At 44.9% G+C, this 18,151-nt stretch overlaps 2 protein-coding genes across 4 annotated transcripts in view; one reads left to right on the top strand and one right to left on the bottom strand.

The window, feature by feature from the left end:
- Positions 1–13,808, top strand: part of LOC143928241 (uncharacterized) — a 52,179-nt gene extending 38,371 nt beyond the window's left edge. Inside the window, exons 5-6 of the mRNA XM_077453001.1 lie at positions 5,014–5,081; positions 9,164–13,808. Coding sequence (XP_077309127.1) covers positions 5,014–5,081; positions 9,164–9,309 — 214 coding nt within the window. The 3' untranslated portion in view covers positions 9,310–13,808. The remainder of the gene's footprint in view (positions 1–5,013; positions 5,082–9,163) is intronic.
- The window catches only part of PIGC (phosphatidylinositol glycan anchor biosynthesis class C), a 51,104-nt gene that overhangs the window by 18,471 nt on the left and 14,482 nt on the right, over positions 1–18,151 (bottom strand). The gene's annotated exons all lie outside the window — the stretch shown is intronic.

Raw genomic sequence — 18,151 nt, 5'->3', positions numbered from 1 at the left:
TGCAAAGCAACAAAATGTGATTATTTTAAAGGGGGCAATTCTTTTCTATACCCACTGTATACAAATGGTTATTATTGGAAAACATGGAGTACAACTTTGATATCCAAAGTCGCAGAAGTGTGAAAAAGTTGTAAATACAACCCCAGTGTTACATTTCTATATTTTCAGTGTACCGTGGCTGTAAGGGCATGGGTAGATTGATTGATGGATATACATTGCCAGTACTTTCCAACCTGATACAGAAAAATAAACTCTACCTAATGGAAAAGCACACAGATGATTACAGTGAGCATGACAGGCGCATGAGTGGAAACAAATATACTCAATCATTGCCACGTTGTTTATTTCTATAAACTACAGCAGCAGCAAAGCTGTGGGAAGAATAAATTGCAAAGCATGTCCCATCTACACAATATTCAGTTTTATTGCCTTACATATTAGCCATTTGCAACTTGTGTTACACAAATTCATAGAGCAGCTGACCAATAGGTTTACCCAATAAAGAAATACAGAAACCTTTCATTACCTTATTTTAATATAACTAACTCCAGGCTCAGTTCTAGTCCTTCTCCCCCCCATCTAATGCTGTAATGTCAGATCAGTGAAAGAGGACTTCTTATTGAAGGGTACAGGCTACTTACTAGACTTCATTAATATGATGGAAAAAAGGGTATGAATACCACAGCGCTGACAGCCTGAACACAATAAAGTGCAACTGTAGGGCTTACAAAATTAAGTGCAAAATGAATCCAACAATACAAAAAATATATCAAGCATGTAGCCAGTGAAAGCTTAAAAAACACGTGCAAATAAGCATTAACCTCTAGTTGGAAAGTTCCTTTCACAGGTGCTGCTGTGCTAGAAATAGTGGCAATCAATATTTAACATCTTTGATAATGCCCTGTGGGAAGGGCGAAACACAGCGCAAGACACAGCTTGTGGCACCGTGGTGACATCGTGTCTGATGCCTGTTTGATTGGAGTTAGATTGTGAGAGAACCTATTGATTAATGGACTGGTAATTGATGTATATCCGTTTGCCCTCCACCTTAGAACTCTGTAAAGATTAATTTTATGATTGGAACTCTGTAAAGATTGATTTTAATGAATTAAACAAGACATACTTTACTATGGGGGCTCTTTTGCTGTGTACACACGATCAGATTTTTCGACCGGACTTGGTCCGGCGTAAAATCCGACGGACTTTGCAGCTGAGGTCCGCCGGACTTTCAAAAGAACAGACTTGCCCACACGCGATCACTCCAAAAGTCCGACAGATTTGATGACGTAGAATAATGAAGTTCATAGCCAGTAGCCAACAGCTGCCCTAGCGTTGGTCTTAGTCTGTTGGACTAGCACACCGACGACCGGATTTTTTCGACAGGACTTGAGTCCGTCGGAAAGATTTGAAGCAAGTTTTATTTCTAGGTCCGCCGGACTTTTGGGAAGAAAAAGGAAGGATCGTACCCAGGAGTTGGTGTTTTCATCACCTCGCTCACCATACTAAGCCTACTTGACTTGCAAAGCCGTACTGCTTGGAGGTCCATTGTATCTGGTGAATTTAACCATAAAGGAGGAGTGTGGATCCTGTATGCACCTGTTTACAGCATCCTATGTTTGCACAGCAGCACTTTTGAAATTAACTTATCAACTGAGAAGTGCTATATGTTTATGTGCAAGTTTTTTGGACTTTCACTGGTCACATGTTTAATATTGATTTGCACTATTTCTAGCACAGCAGCACCCGTGGAAGGCACCTGTGAAAAGGAACAACTAGAAGTTAATGCTCATTTGCATGTGTTTTTTACGTTTTCACTGGCTACATCCTTGATATATTTTTTGTATTGTTGGATTCATTTTGTACTTAATTTTGTAAGCACTACAGTTGCACTTTATTGTATTCAGGCTGTCAGCGCTGTGGTATTCATACCCTTTTTTCCATGTTTTGACCTATGTCATGTATAGCAGTGGCAGGCCTAATCACTAATTAGTACCTTTAGTGCGGGGGATTGATTTAAAAAAAAAAAAAAAAACGTAATTAATATGATGTAAATATATTAAAACACACATGCCACCGTGACTAAAGAAACTTCTATATAAAAGAAAAACATGCGTACAACTAAAAAATTGCTCCAAGAAAAATATATTTTATATAATAAGCAGCTGCCATCTGTTATCTCTGAAGAGAGATGTAGACTATAAGGTACTATATTTAAACAGCTCTTGCTATAATGTGCATAAACATGCCAACTATATACCATACGAGCTTTCAACATTACTGATCCACCAATGCCAAACCTTCATCTACATCTATAAGAAAAAATTCCATAAACTAAACAAGTGTGACAGTCCTTACGATGTGTGTAATGCTTGACCGATATAATTTTTTCAGGGCCAATAGCAGGTGACGATGTTCTGTACATCACAATCACTTGCCACTGTCACCTGCCACCCAGATTCAGTAATTCACTTGCCACCAGATGCAGCCTGTCACTTGCCACCGTCACCTGCCACCAGATGCAGCATGTCACTTGCCACCCAGATGCAGCATGTCACTTGCCACCGTCACCTGCCACCAGATGCAGCATGTCACTTGCCACCGTCACCTGCCACCAGATGCAGCATGTCACTTGCCCCTGTCACCCAGATGCAGCATGTCACTTGCCCCTGTCACCTGCCACCCAGATGCAGCATGCCACTTGCCCCAGTCGCCTGCCACCCAGATGCAGCATGTCACTTGCCACTGTCATCTGCCACCCAGATGCAGCATGTCACTTGCCACTGTCATCTGCCACCCAGATGCAGCATGTCACTTGCCACTGTCATCCGCCACCCAAATGCAGCATGCCGCTTTCCACCAGATGCAGCCTGTCACGTGTCACCCTCACCTGACACCCAGATGCAGTATGACACTTGCCATTGTCACCTGCCACCCATATGCAGCTTGTCACTGCTTACACTACTTCTGGCAGCCTCTCCCCAGTGGTGTCCAAGCAGGTAAACTTCCATATGCGGGTGGGCAGTAAGTGATAATATAACTATCTCTCTGCTCACCCACGGCTGCAGCTCTGTCGAGAGCAGCCTTCCCGATACCGATTATTTGCGAATATTGGGCCTGATAGTTGGCACCTCCGATAATTCAGTCGATCCCCTAATACTCACTGTGGAACCTAGGGGTTAATCCTCTGCATTGTGTAAAAAGTTTTTTTTTTGATCCTGTATGGAGATTCTGCTCTTCTTGCATTGTCCCCATAACATGTCCAGATAAGACAGAGTTACTGGAGTCAGGCTGCACATGCTCAGTTTGGTGTGTATTTCTATAGTTTCTTTTTTCGTGGGAGAGTGCATGTGATCAGCATTGTCCACACAGAGGGTCGGGGTCCGGCTTTCTGATAGGACAGCAAGTGCAGTATGAAAACTCCTCCCACAAACTTTAACCAGGCACTGATAGGAGTCAAAGACTGCTATATACTGCTGATGAGAAAAGGTATTTAGCAGTTTATATTTACTAAAATAATTGCATTTCCCTGTTCTGTGTACTGTGGAAGACCAGATATAGTGAATGCAGGTTCCTTCCCAAGTTTTGTAACACTTTAACCACTTCTGGGCCACCCCACCGTGGATTTAAATTGCTACTTTGATGTTAAATACTGGGGTCATGGCGGCAGCTAGCTGCCATAACCCTGGTATATTTCTACACGGTGGGGGATCTGCCTTAGCATAAAATTGGTCCCAGCAGCATGGGATCACTTTTATGGACCGCGGGAGAGTGCCGCTTCCTGTTTTTTCCCACCGCTTACCGGAGAGATCAGCAGCGGTGGAAATGAACCAATCCTCAGGGCTGATGGGCAGGTAGTCGAGTGAGGGCAAGATGGCCCCCACTCGACACTATGTCCTTGGAAAACTGGAGCAATGTCATACACCACTTCCACTCTCTGGCCTTAAAGGGCCCATTTTTTTTATGGAAAAAATACTTTTTTTTTTTTTTTATGTATTGCATTTAAGTGTAAATGTGAGATCTGAGGTCTTTTTGACCCCAGATCTCCCATTAAAGAGGCCCTGTCCTGCTCATCTCTATGTGCACTTTTATGATTTATATTAGACACTTTAATAATATATTAGCAATGTATATGCTCCACCCCCTACCAACCCACAGGACCACTTTAACTCTATAAAAATAAAAAAATAAAAAGAGTTGTTCCCCTCAGGCGGTATTCTTTTCTCTGTCCTCATTCCTGCAGGATCACGATCAGCCCTACCTCACCGCTTTATGGTGTGACCGTTGCAGGTTCATGCTCTCCTGCAGTATGGAGTCCCATTGCTTGGGCTGCTCAAGGCGCCAGATAAGTATGGGAGCTCGTTTTTTGTGGATCTTTTTTGAGGGTTAACAGGAGCCTGTCACTCTCCTCTACTTCCCTTTGTTGGCATGAATATATATATATATATATATATATATATATATATATATATATATATATATATATATATAACCATATTTTGTTTGGCTACCTGCTTAAAGCCTGAAAGGGCACGATCGTGCCGTTTCTGTAGGGCCCGTGACCATTGGATCTCGCGCACATGCGCGGGAATTATGTCACTCGACTCTGGCCAGTCACCTAGCCGGAGTCGAAGGAAGAGGGGTGAAGATGGACGCGGCCACCAGTGGGGACATCGGGGACTACGTTTGCAGGTAAGTGGCACATAATGGTCTAGTATGCGATGCATAGTAGCTCATTATGCTTTTACTTTACAGGGGAATAGAGAGGAAGTCAGGGTTTACTTCCTTTTTAAGATAAGCCAGAGCCAGCAGTGTCAGGTAGTACACCCCCCTCTCGTCCTACACAGTCACAAACATGCACGTTCAACCACAATAAACATACTTTTTTTTTATGGATGGATCTACTGCACAAAAGAGTTTGACAGTTAGCTTGTGTACTGGAAGTTATGAAAATGATTTATGAAATTACAGCACAGTATTGCATCAAGTTCTAATACAGTTTTATCTCTTGTAAAGGATGAAGCCTCTATGGCCAGTTCATATCAGTGGTCCTACTGCAGCAGCATGTCACGGTATGGTACCTGGTAAGTTAAAAAGAGTAAAGAGTTGATTGATAATAAACGGCTTCAGCCAAACACTAACCATGAGTGAAATAAATGTTTTTGTGTTATTCATATTCTATGAAAAATAGCCAAGAAATCATAAATTCTTCCAGGGTATGTAAACTTATGATCACAACTGTATATAATGTTTGAAGGTTGCAAGTCATCTTCTAGCAGAAAATACTGATTTTAACTTGTAAGCAACAAGTGTCAGAAAAAGGTTAAATCTTTAAAGGGGTTGTAAACCCTCATGGTTTTTCACCCTAATGCATTCTATGCATTAAGGTGAAAAACCTTTTTTAGTGCTGCAGCCCCCCAGCCCCCCCTCGTTTTACTTACCTGATGCTGTCATCCTCTGTCCAGGAAGGAGCACACCATCTGTAGCTGGTGTCTTGTGCCGCGAGTGGATAGATTGATAGCAACACAGTCATTGGCTCCCGCTGCTGTCAATCAAATCTAATGATGCAGTGCCGGGGGGGGGGGCGGGCAGAGTTCTGCATTCTGTGTGAATAGACACAGGTGTGGGACTCGGGAACGCGCACACACAAGTGTCCACCAAGGAGATCGCTTCTCCAGCGCCACCATGGGACCCCAGAAGAGGAGCTTCAGGGCCACTCTGTACAAAACAAATTACACAGTGGAGGCAAGTATGACATGTTTGTTATTAAAAAAAAAAGTGGTTAAACTGACTTCATTTACAGATCGAAGTTCATGCCTTTTATCTAAAAGAACTAAAAGATACAATGTTTATAGTTATCTCCCAGAGTGGACAATGTTGATAAACATTTGTCGGCTTTTTTTTTTTTTTTTTTTACAGCTCTGAGTGAGTAGCGAATGAATCGGGTAAATGCTGAATACAGATTGAGAGGGGGGTTGAATCGAGATCATTTTTTTTTTTTAATAAATAATCATGCAGCTCCAATATGCAGTATAAGTAAGTGGAGGGGAACATTTTTAAGAATAGTCAGGCTTAGATTATTCTTCCATACACACACACCAAGAGCAGTGTGGTATTGCAACTGAATCAATAATTCTTGAGACAACAACTGTCTGAACGGCTTGAAGCTAACATGAACAGTCATTGTCAAGAATTTTGCCACGTTCCCTGGAGGATTTTACTGACACTATAGGAGCGTCCTGAAATACTTGCAGGTATAGATATATTTGCAGGTCTCAACTGATATATGTTTAAAAAACTCTAACCTAAGTAAAAGCAATAAATTAAACTGCTCGCACGCTGCTTAAATGACCAGAGGAATTCTAAGATTTATTTTAGACAGATAGACAGACAGTGTTAACGTGGTTGTAAATTTTTTTTACATTACATATAGGTAGATAAATGAAGGGGAGTTGGCACTTTAAATGAAGCACCCAAAGATGCCACCATCCTGGCAATGAATGAAAACAAAGGGGAGTTGGGACTTTAGATGATAGCTTGTTCATGTGAAAAGTTAACTCTGGCAGCTCCTGCCCCTTATCCAGTACTGTGGGGGGCACAGGACACTCTTATGGGGGGGGGGCAGAGGACACTACAGCGGGGATGATGTGAAGGGGGGCACAGGACACTACGGTGGGGGATGTGAAGGGGGCAGAAGACACTATTATGGGGGAGGGGAGCAGAGGACAATACAGTGGGGGGGAGGGGTTATGTGAAGGGGGCAGGACACTGGTATGCAGAGGAAGAAGACACTACTGTATGGAGTGTGGGGCAGAGGACACTAGAGTGGGGGGGGGGGGGGGTTGTGTGAAGGGGGAAGGACACTGGTATGTGGAGGAAGAAGACACTACTGTATGGAGTGTGGGGGCAGGGGACACTACAGTGGGGGGGGGGGGGGAGGGGTTATGTAAAGGGGCAGGACACTGGTATGTGGAGGAAGAAGACATTACTGTATAGAGTGTGGGGAGGGGGGGCAGAGGACACTAGAGTGGGGGGGGTTATGTGAAGGGGGAAGGACACTGGTATGTGGAGGAAGAAGACACTACTGTATGGAGTGTGGGGGCAGGGGACACTACAGTGGGGGGGGGGGGGTTATGTAAAGGGGCAGGACACTGGTATGTGGAGGAAGAAGACACTACTGTATGGAGTGTGGGGGCAGGGGACACTACAGTGGGGGGGGGGGGGGGGGTTATGTAAAGGGGCAGGACACTGGTATGTGGAGGAAGAAGACACTACTGTATGGAGTGTGGGGAGGGGGGGCAGAGGACACTACAGTGGGGGGGGGTTATGTGAAGGGGGAAGGACATTGGTATGTGGAGGAAGAAGACACTACTGTATGGAGTGTGGGGGCAGGGGACACTACAGTGGGGGGGGGGGTATGTAAAGGGGCAGGACACTGGTATGTGGAGGAAGAAAACACTACTGTATGGAGTGTGGGGAGGGGGGGGCAGAGGACACTACAGTGGGGGGGGGTTATGTGAAGGGGGAAGGACACTGGTATGTGGAGGAAGAAGACACTACTGTATGGAGTGTGGGGGCAGTGGACACTACAGTGGGGGGGTTATGTAAAGGGGCAGGACACTGGTATGTGGAGGAAGAAGACACTATTGTATAGAGTGTGGGGAGGGGGGGCAGAGGACACTACAGTGGGGGGGTTATGTGAAGGGGGCAGGACACTGGTATGCGGAGGAAGAAGACACTACTGTATGGAGTGTGGGGGGGGGGGGGTTATGTGAAAGGGGCAGGACACTGGTATGCAGAGGAAGAAGACACTACTGTATGGGGGTGGGAGTGGGGCAGAGGACACTACAGTGGGGGGGTTATGTGAAGGGGGCAGGACACTGGTATGCAGAGGAAGAAGACACTACTGTATGGGGGGTGGGGGGGTTATGTGAAGGGGGCAGGACACTGGTATGCAGAGGAAGAAGACACTACTGTATGGGGGGTGGGAGGGGGGCAGAGGACACTACACTGGGGGGGGGTTATGTGAAGGGGGCAGGACACTGGTATGCAGAGGAAGAAGACACTACTGTATGGGGGGTGGAGGGGTTATGTGAAGGGGGCAGGACACTGGTATGCAGAGGAAGAAGACACTACTGTATGGGGGGTGGGAGGGGGGCAGAGGACACTACACTGGGGGGGGGGTTATGTGAAGGGGGCAGGACACTGGTATGCAGAGGAAGAAGACACTACTGTATGGGGGGTGGGGGGGGGGGTTATGTGAAGGGGGCAGGACACTTGTATGCAGAGGAAGACACTACTGTATGGGGGTGGGGGGGTTATGTGAAGGGGGCAGGACACTGGTATGCAGAGGAAGACACTACTGTATGGGGGTGGGGGGGTTATGTGAAGGGGGCAGGACACTGGTATGCAGAGGAAGAAGACACTACTGTATGGGGGGTGGGGGGGTTATGTGAAGGGGGCAGGACACTGGTATGCGGAGGAAGAAGACACTACTGTATGGGGGGCAGAGGACACTCTGCTGTGTTTTTTTTTGTGGGCTTGATGTTTTTTGTTTTTTTAAAAGGGTGGCTGACTTCTGAAAGGTTGCCTACCCCTGTTCTAAACACTACAGGCCTTATTCATCTAAATGCAGTATTCAGCTGTATGCCCCCATTTAACCCTGCCATGAAGTGTCAGGAAGGTGTGTTGGGCATTTTAAAAATTGTATACGGGCTCTTCCTAGCTGCACTGAGAATTGTGAATGTTTGCTGTTGGCGACTTTAATGCTTATTTGTGATTCTTTGGCTGAAATGTGAATCTAATCTTCAGTAACAAATACACTACACTGTCAATACTAACAAATAGATAGACATGATCATAAGCAAATGACTGTAAGAACTGGGCTTTTTAATGTAAAGTAGAGATAGTTAAAGTCCTTTCTTCACATTTTAGAATTAAGACTCCCCATTGTTTCAAAGAATGACAAGTAGGTGTGTTCTAGATGTTGAAGACAAGGGTTGCGCCTATATTGTCCTCAGGGGGTAGTGGGTGAGGTTCATTAGTGGGAATTTCACTAAACGATTTTGATCAGTTAGATTAATCTTGGAACAAAAAGCAGGCAAACAACACTATGTACAGTATATATTTACATAAGATTAACAGCGTGTACTTCTGTCGTTTGTAGAAAGGATGCAAGGGAGCCCAACCCAGCCAGGTCTGATGAGACTTCAACATGAACTATTTGGGAAGACAACTCTTCAACTCCAAAAGCCTTCAGATTCAATTCATTACACATCCCTCGCCTCTCTGACTGGGCCAAGAGCCAAGTAAAGACTTGTCACAAAAATGCTATCAGTCTGGATCCGGTTCATTGAAATGGGAGGAATTATTCCCCACGGTAGTGGAACGACACGGCTGTGCACAGTCTGATGGACATAAATCAAGATCTGGATCTGGGGAACTACCTAAATTAAAGAAAAGGGCGCACATTAAAAATATTTTTTTTTTCCATTAGTAATTCAACACAAAAGGGAGGCACATCATTACGGCCTGTTAAAAAGAAACAAAGTTCAACACTGAAAAAAAAAAAAATCTATCACTATGTGGCCATAAAACTATGAAAAAGAGAGGAATGTAGTTTAGCTTACCATTAAGTATTTACCTTTACCTTTGGTCTGACAGCTAACGCCAACCTGCTAATGTGGAGAGTCCTAAGTGACAGACTGTTCAGGGGGCCAACATAAGAGCTCACAGGCAAAGGGGTTTATTTACTAAAGGTAAATCCACTTTGCACTACAAGACTGCAAGTGCGCCTGCTATGGCTCTTAAAGGAGCCGACGTACAGTTACAGCTATTTGTGGGAACAAGCCGACCTGCCGACGTATAACAACGATGGCTGGTTGGCAAGTGGCTGAAAGGATTCTAAAGGCAGGACTTTTTTGACCTTAAAGTGAAAGTTCAGCCAAAAAACTAACTAATGCTAATGCTGCGTATACACGATCGGACTTTCCGGCAGACTTGGTCCGGCAGACTGGAATCCGTCAGACAATTCGATTGTGTGTGGGCTCAAGTGGACTTTTTTCCCCAAAAGTCCGGCGGACCTAGAAATAAAACATGTTTCAAATCTATCCGACGGACTAAAAATCGGGAAAAACCGTTCGTCTGTGTGCTAGTCCGGCTATTGACTACTGGCTATTGAACTCCTTTGTTTAGCCCCGTTTACGTCATCACGTTCAAAACGGACGGACTTTCGAACGGACTTAGTCCGGTCATGGGTGGCCATGTCCGTTTCTTTCAGAAAGTGCGTCGGACCTTCGCCGAAAGTCCGTCGGGAAGACCGTTGGACCTAGTCCGTGGAAAATTCCGGTCGTGTGTAAGCAGCATTACTCTAGTGGCAGCCACATTCTAAGCCCACGTACACACGGTCGGAGATTTTGCCAACCAAATCCGTCAGATTTTGTCCGTCGGATTTAGTCCGACGGATTGTGTCCGAAACTGTAGCATACACACGGTCGGGCCAAGTTGGTGAAAAATCCGATCTTTCAGAACGTGATGACGTAATTTTGTTACGATGGGACTACATTCAGGCTAGTAGCCAATAGCTTTGATGTAGGAATTTGATCTGAGCATGCGTGGCACTTGGTCTGATCAAAATGCTCTACACATGATCGGATTAGGTCCGACCGGCCCAGTTGGTCGGCAAATATTTCCAACATGTTGGAAAATTGGGTCCGACGGAATCAGTCCGATGCATACCACACACAGTCAGATTATCTGACGACGCGGTCCGATAAGACGCATTCCGACGGATTCTCCGACCGTGTGTACAGGGCATTAGACTAATCTACCTAACCCTGTAAAGCAAAAATCGCTATACTTACCTTTTCTGCAGCCAATTCAGTCCGGTCTCCAGCGGGGGATGCTGTGTAGAAAAGACAGCCAACAACAGCTGGGAAATGCCTGGGAAGTGATGTCACCCATAGAGTTACTATAGGGCTTCGCTGTCGGCTGCATCTTCTGCACACGCCTACACAGTGAAACCGCCGCTGACAGCTCAGCGTGGGACCGGACCAGATCAGCTGCAGAAAAGGTAAGCAATTTTTGCTTTACAGGGTTAGATAGATTAGTCTTAGCCCTTGTACACACGGTCAGAGAATCCGTCGGAATGTGTCCTATCGGACCGTGTTGTCGGATAATCCGACTGTGTGTGGTATGCATCGGACTGATTCCATCGGAATATCCGTCGGACCCAATTTTCCAACTTGTTAGAAATATTTTCCGACAAACTGGTGCGATCAGACATACTCCGATCATGTGTAGAGAATTCCGATCGGACAAAGTGCCACGCATGCTCAGATCAAATTCCTACACCAAAGCTATTGGCTACTAGCCTGAACGTAGTCCCGTCATAACGAAATAACGTCATCACGTTCTGAACGATCGGATTTTCCGACAACTTGGTCTGACCGTGTGTATGCAACAGTTTCAGACACAATCCGTCTGACAAAATCCGTCTGACAAAATCCAACGGATTTGGTTGGCAGAATGTCCGACCATGTGTACAAGGGCTTAGAATGTGGCTGCCAGTAGATTTCGAGTTAGTTCGTTTTTGGGTGAACTTCTACTTTAATGCATTCCTTGCATTAAGGTAAAAAATGTCCTAGTAATTCTTTGCCCCCTCACACCCCTAAATTCTTACCTGAGTGCTGTCTCAATCCTGCACTGTGCCTGTCTACAGTGGTGCTCTCTCTTTTCTCATAAGACACAGAGGCAGACTGCTGCTGTCAATCACATCCTGTGTGGTGGATGCACACAGTGTTTCTTGGGAGTGAGCCTGCACAGTGCCCTCATAGCAAGCGGCTTGCTATGCTGGCACACCCAGAAGGAGGAGACTAGAGTCCTAGCGGGGGACCCCAGAAGAGGAGGTATGGGCCACTCCGTTTAATTCCATTGCACAGAGCAGGCAAGCATAACATGTTTATTATTTAAAAAAATAAAATTTTAACCTTAACAACCACTTTAAGTTTCACCCTAAAGACTAGTAGACACCAAGTTTTTTTTTCCGTTCAACCCAAAAAAAAAACTGACAGCTCAGATCAGAGCTGCTGTACCAACAATTGATGTTAGTACAACGATCTCCTCTGCTGAGCTATTGTGTTCTGACAGGGGGACACTCCCTACTAGAACACTTCAGGCAGCTCTGTCAGCCATTGGAGAATGCAATCGGGAGCTGGTCGTCAGACCTTTTTTGGTTATGAACCTTTGTCGGAACCTGCTGCTGTACACACGAGCCGAATGTCGGCCAAATTCTATTGAACCGGCCGATGACGCCCGACATTTGGCCCGTGTGTACTAGGCATTAGATGGACACAAATATTAAATTGTGGTTGAGTAATTGGGGCAGTTTATCTGGATCCACAGAGGACCATTACACCTATGCCAGCCTTCAGACACACATGATTGAGCTCAGGAGAGAAGATGAGGGCCTTTGCTGAATTTTTCCATCAGATCTATTACAAGATAAGCTGGTGCCTTGACTGCTCAATGAATAGATTGTTATCTTGCTTGCTTTGTGTTTGTGCCTAGCTAGAGTATAGTAGGTAAAAGACTGTTCAAAAATTATACAAGCACAACTCATCCTTTGGCAAACGATACAGGTCCTGTAGGTGGATGCTATTGTGATAATACACACTACTGCACCTATTTAGGCAAACACTTGCAGATAGCTTTGAAATGTCAGCCTGCAGCAGGTATGATGTTAAAAATGTATGGCTCTACAAGCCTGAAATCAATATATCATTGCCTTTATACAATGTGTGTTAAAGTGTTAGTTGATCATTACAGAAAAAAACGTAAAAGGTGAACTAACAAAAAACAACCTCCCCATCCCACCCCAGTCCCTACTGCACATACCCCTGGAGATTCAGAGCTGTCCGTGCCCACACAGCTGGTCCAGCAGTCCTGGGATTTGAAATCCCCATCCTTCTCCCTCTTCTCTGTGCAGAACAGACCAGACCAGAATGATTCTAACTGGTCAACGGCGTCACAGTGGTTCACTCTGGTATGTCCTGGGAGCGCAGCATGGAAAAGAGGGAGAAGAGCGGGGATTTCACATGCCTGGACTGCTAAATTGGGGTGCGTGTTCACTTCTGTATTCTTTTTCCTGTAAAAGTGAACTAACCCTTTAAAGTAAAACTCCAGCAAAAATAGTTTTTTGTCTAATGCCACGTACACACGTTCGAAAATTTCGGCCAGCAAAAAAACAATGAGAGCTTTTCATTGGAAAATGCAACCGTGTGTATGCTCCATCGGAATTTAGCTGGACGAATTCCTTCCAGCAAAAATTTGATAGCATGTTTTCAATTTTCCCGATGGAAAAACTTTCCGTCGGAGATTCCGACGCGCAGAAACTCACGCTGCTCAGATTCAACTACGAGATGAAAGCTTTTGGCTACTAGGTATTGAACTTCTTTTTTTCTAGTCCAGTCGCACTTGTTGTACGTTACCGCGTTCTTGGTGGTCAGAATTTAGATTGACCGTGTGTAGGCAAGACAGTTTGAGCGGAATTCCGTCAGAATTCCTACGGGAAAACCATCAGAGCTTTTTTCCGATGAGAATTCCAAACGTGTGTATGCGGCATTAGACAGGTTCAGAGACGGGACAGCGCCTGATTTAGAAATGTATTACTAAAAACGTATGGAAAACGTATCCAACAGAAACCTCTCTTCTCAGTTAAGTGTGGTTTTCCAAGGGACTACAGGAGGCTAATATTAACACAGATTCATGTGCTTATGTTTTCTTTTCAGACTGTTAATAAATACATAAATTAATTTAATGGGGTTTCTTTATGCCTGCCTAAAGTTTAGCTTTAATATCATGACTTCCCCTGAAAACCCTATAGCTATTAACCTCCATTAGCAGAGTCCTCAAAAGGTTCCTAATGCAGCCAGGCATAAATAGCCAGGTCATAAAACAGTCTGGACACTGGTTTGAGCTATACACATTCTAAGCCCATCTCTATTCAGATGCCATAATTCCTATTCTAATGAAGTTGCCTTCATATAAATTGATCACATGAATGTATGGATGCCATTCAGTTAGACACCAAACAGTAACTTTAAACCTAAACCTATACTACAAGGTCCAGATAGCTAATGGGACACATTAGATCTCCTAAGGCCCTTTATACACTTGTGCATCCCTGAAAGTCGCACAACTTTGCTGCGATCTTTGATGCAACTTGAAGCAATGCCTGTGTAATCTTGGTCTGTGGACCTCAAATCGCATCAAAGTCAGACTAAAGTAGTAGAGGGGCTACTTTGAAGTCGCTGCAACTTAAAGTCGCGTAGATATGAATGGTACTCATTGGAAATCACGGGGTACGACTTATCATGTGACTGTGCAGTCCAAAGTCGCACAAGTGTGAAAGAGGCTTAAGTGAGACAGGCATACAATCCGTATCATATTTGATCTCTAACTAATCATGAAGACCTTCTGTTCAACAATATGTTGGTTGTCAGATTTTGAAACCTTATCAGATGGAAGTAAAGATCCATTTAGAATAATTGGCAGTAAGGGAGTGTCCACTAAACATAATAAAATAATTTCTATCCCCCTTTGGCGCAGCCCTGAGACGCTTTGATTGGGTAGTTAGACCTGCAATGTCCTCTTAAGGTCCTGCTGCAGCTGAAGATCTGAAGCTCTTGCTCGCCATCGCAACTATGAAGGAATGCGGAGAGTCAATTATGAGAGCCGATGGCTTCAGGCATTTTAAAGTGCTTTCATAACTGGGCAGTGCACTTGTGGGACGTTAGAAAGTCTTGCAAGCGGCATCTCTGGGGTGGTTTGGGAGCTCTCAAAACGCCCCTGCCCATTGCAATGAATGGGTAGCGCTTCAACATGGGTGTTTTTAACCCCTTCTTAAACAGCACTAAAACGAGCTGTGCTTTAGCATCAACGCATGGGCGGCCCCAGATTTAAACGGGTCTTACTCATGCCATTTTTATAGTTGCTTATTTTTTGTTTTGTATATATTTTCTTTCACCGTTTTTTTTTTTTTTCATTACAATACTTCAAAATCACTGAATCTCTGAATGCTCTTTTTGAAAATGTAAGAATTATGCCTCTGTGGGGAGCTACCGTACTGTAAACTCTGCTACATTTTTGTCTGGGTGTGACAGCAAGTATTATAAGTGTAAAACACTTAAAAAAACACTCAAATAAAAACATCAGTAAATCGCTATGCTCAGGTGTGAATAGAGGCTAAACTTTAGGCTGTATTCACACCTGAGCATAGTCAGCAGACTTCTCTGCTAAAAGCTGAATGTAAATTTTTTTTTGAAAAAAACGGCCTGGGACTCCCCTCCCAGGTCTATACCAGACCCCTCCCCCCCAAATCCATACCAGACCCTTATCCAAGCATGCCCCCCAGTAGGTCAGGAAAAGGTAGGGACGAGCGAGCACCCTCCCCCACCCTACTAAACCATACCAGGCCCACAATATGGGGGGTTGGATGCTTTGCTCTCTGCCCTTACCCCAAAGCACCTTGCCCACACGTTAATGAGGACAAGGACATCTTCCGGACAACCCTTGCTGGTGGTTGTCGGGGTCTGTGGGCGGGGGCTTATCGGAATCTGGAAGCCCCCATTATTAACAAGGGGGCTACCCAGATCCTGTCCCCCCCATGTGAATGGGTAGTGGTACATCTTACCCCTACCTATTCACCCAAAAACTGTGAAATGTTTAAAAAAAAAAAGAGCCAAAGCTGTCTCTCTGTTGTGATGTTCTCGCTGTCCAGCACCTCCACCTCTTACATATGCATGGGGTGTGGCCATCCAATGACATCACCCGGATGTGATGTCATGTGACATTGGGTGGCGGCGAGGAAGAAGATGGCGACGGCGGCGAGGAAGAGGACAAGAGCATGCGGCCTGGTATGGTTTGGGGGCGGGGGTGGCGCTCGCTTGTCCCCTCCCTTTCCTGACCTACCAGGCGGCATGCTCAGATAGAAGTCTGGTATGAATTTTGGGGGGACCCCACACCTTTTTTTTTTGGCAAGGGGGGTCCACCCTGAATCCATACTAAACCCAAAAGACCTGGGGGGAACCCGGAACCCCACACTTTTTTTGTTACCTTCAGCTTTTAGCGGGTAAGCTTGCTGACAGCTGATGACTCATCGGATAAGGATGGGGCGGCCGGCTTCCCGGCTCCCTGCTTAGCAACCAGCAGTGTTAAAATAAAAACACATCAAAAAGGCATCACAAACACAACACTTGCGTTTCTGGTGCGGGTCCATTGAAGTCTATTACACGCAAATCGCAGGAGAAAAGTCCCCGACCCTTTCCAAAAACACATCGGCCGCAAAAAAGCATAGTTGTGAACTTGTACCATAGGAAACCATGTTAAATGGACTGTAGTGTGTTTCTGCAAACTGCAAAACAGACTAAAAAATGCATAGGTGTGACCTGGTATGCACCTGCACCAGTCTCCCTGTAGGCCATCTCACAGTTTAGGAATTGCTGTTAGTCATCAGAAGTCACAGCTGGCTCCCAAATTTAAGATGACAGCGTGGGATGCTAATGAGCTGTAAAGACTTCAGGTTCTTGTATGACAGCGCTGGATGTCTTTGCCTGGTAAGTATGTGTTTTTTTTTTAATCAGCAGCTACAGAACTCATAGCTGATGACTTACTTTTGTCAAAGCAGGTGAAATTCTTCTGTGAAGACCTCTGCACCCTTCTGTGGGCGAGCCAAAACAAAGTAAAAAATGATTGGGTGAAATTGCACTTTAAAATGTTAAAGGATAATGACTCCCGGATAGTAAGGGAAGAACTAACAGAGTAGAGTGGCTCCAATCTCTTTATCCTCTACTGATAAGGAAACACTGCTTACTATTTGTTTTTACAGAGACTTGCAAAATGCGCAGCCCCTGATTCATTTTCTTATCACAAGTGGACTTGCTCTCTACGTGGCCGAGACATGTAACCAGTCATGTTTAATGTGAAGGTGCTAAATCTCCGATCAAAGGCTACTCATACAACATGACATCATCACCATGTCCTGGACGAAGAGCAAGTAGCAGTCAGAGTATTGGATTACATATCTATCCCTGTAGGATATAATTAGATGATTTAATAGGCAGCCGTGCTACACTGAGCCTCCAGCGTCTTACATCTCCTTAAGTTACCTGCATTTGATCATGTTACTTAATATTTATGCCAATCAAAAAAATATGTATACAGTATCTCACAAAAGTTAGTACACCCCTCACATTTTTGTAAATATGTTTTTATATCTTTTCATGTGACAACACTGAAGAAATTACACTTTGCTACAATGTAAAGTAGTGAGTGTACAGCTTGTATAACAGTGTAAATTTGCTGTCCCCTCAAAATAATTCAACACACAGCCATTAATGTCTAAACCGCTGGCAACAAAAGTGAGTACACCCCTAAGTGAAAATGTCCAAATTGGGCCCAAAGTGTCAATATTTTGTGTGGCCACCATTATATTCCAGCACTGCCTTAACCCTCTTGGGCATGGAGCTCACCAGAGCTTCACAGGTTGCCACTGGAGTCCTCTTCCACTCCTCCGTGATGACATTACAGAGCTGGTGGATGTTAGAGACCTTGCGCTCATCTAACTTCCGTTTGAGGATGCCCTGCGGATGCTCAATAGGGTTTAGGTCTGGAGACATGCTTGGCCAGTACATCACCTTTACTCTCCGCTTCTTTAGCAAAGCAGTGGTCATCTTGGAGGTGTGTTTGGGGTCGTTATGTTGGAATACTGCCCTACGGCCCAGTCTCCAAAGGGAGGGGATCATGCTCTGCTTCAGTATGTCACAGTACATGTTGCCATTCATGGTTCCCTTAATGAACTGTAACTCTCCAGTGCCGGTATTCTATCTTCTTCTTATATTCTAGTGCCCGCTATTGAGAAGTGCCCGGGATGAATGGCCCATGCGCAGCACAACAGCTGATTTTATGATCAGCTGCTGTGATGGCGAGATGGCACCTGCGCACAATAGTCCAGGGAAGACATTTTTGTGTCAAATTGTGCCCTGCACTGGCAAGGAGTGTTTACATCATTGAGGGGCGGATTTGTACATGATGGGGGTAGATTATTAAATGATGGGCAGTGCTGCAAAACACATCTTTTTCTGCTATTCTTCCTGGA

The sequence above is a fragment of the Lithobates pipiens genome, unplaced genomic scaffold, assembly GCF_037356315.1.
Source record: "Lithobates pipiens isolate NorthernLeopardFrog02 unplaced genomic scaffold, aLitPip1_a1.2 Scaffold_23, whole genome shotgun sequence".
Lineage (NCBI taxonomy): Eukaryota > Metazoa > Chordata > Amphibia > Anura > Ranidae > Lithobates > Lithobates pipiens.
Note: the sequence above shows the minus strand (reverse complement) of the source record. Positions and strands in the feature narration are given on the sequence as shown.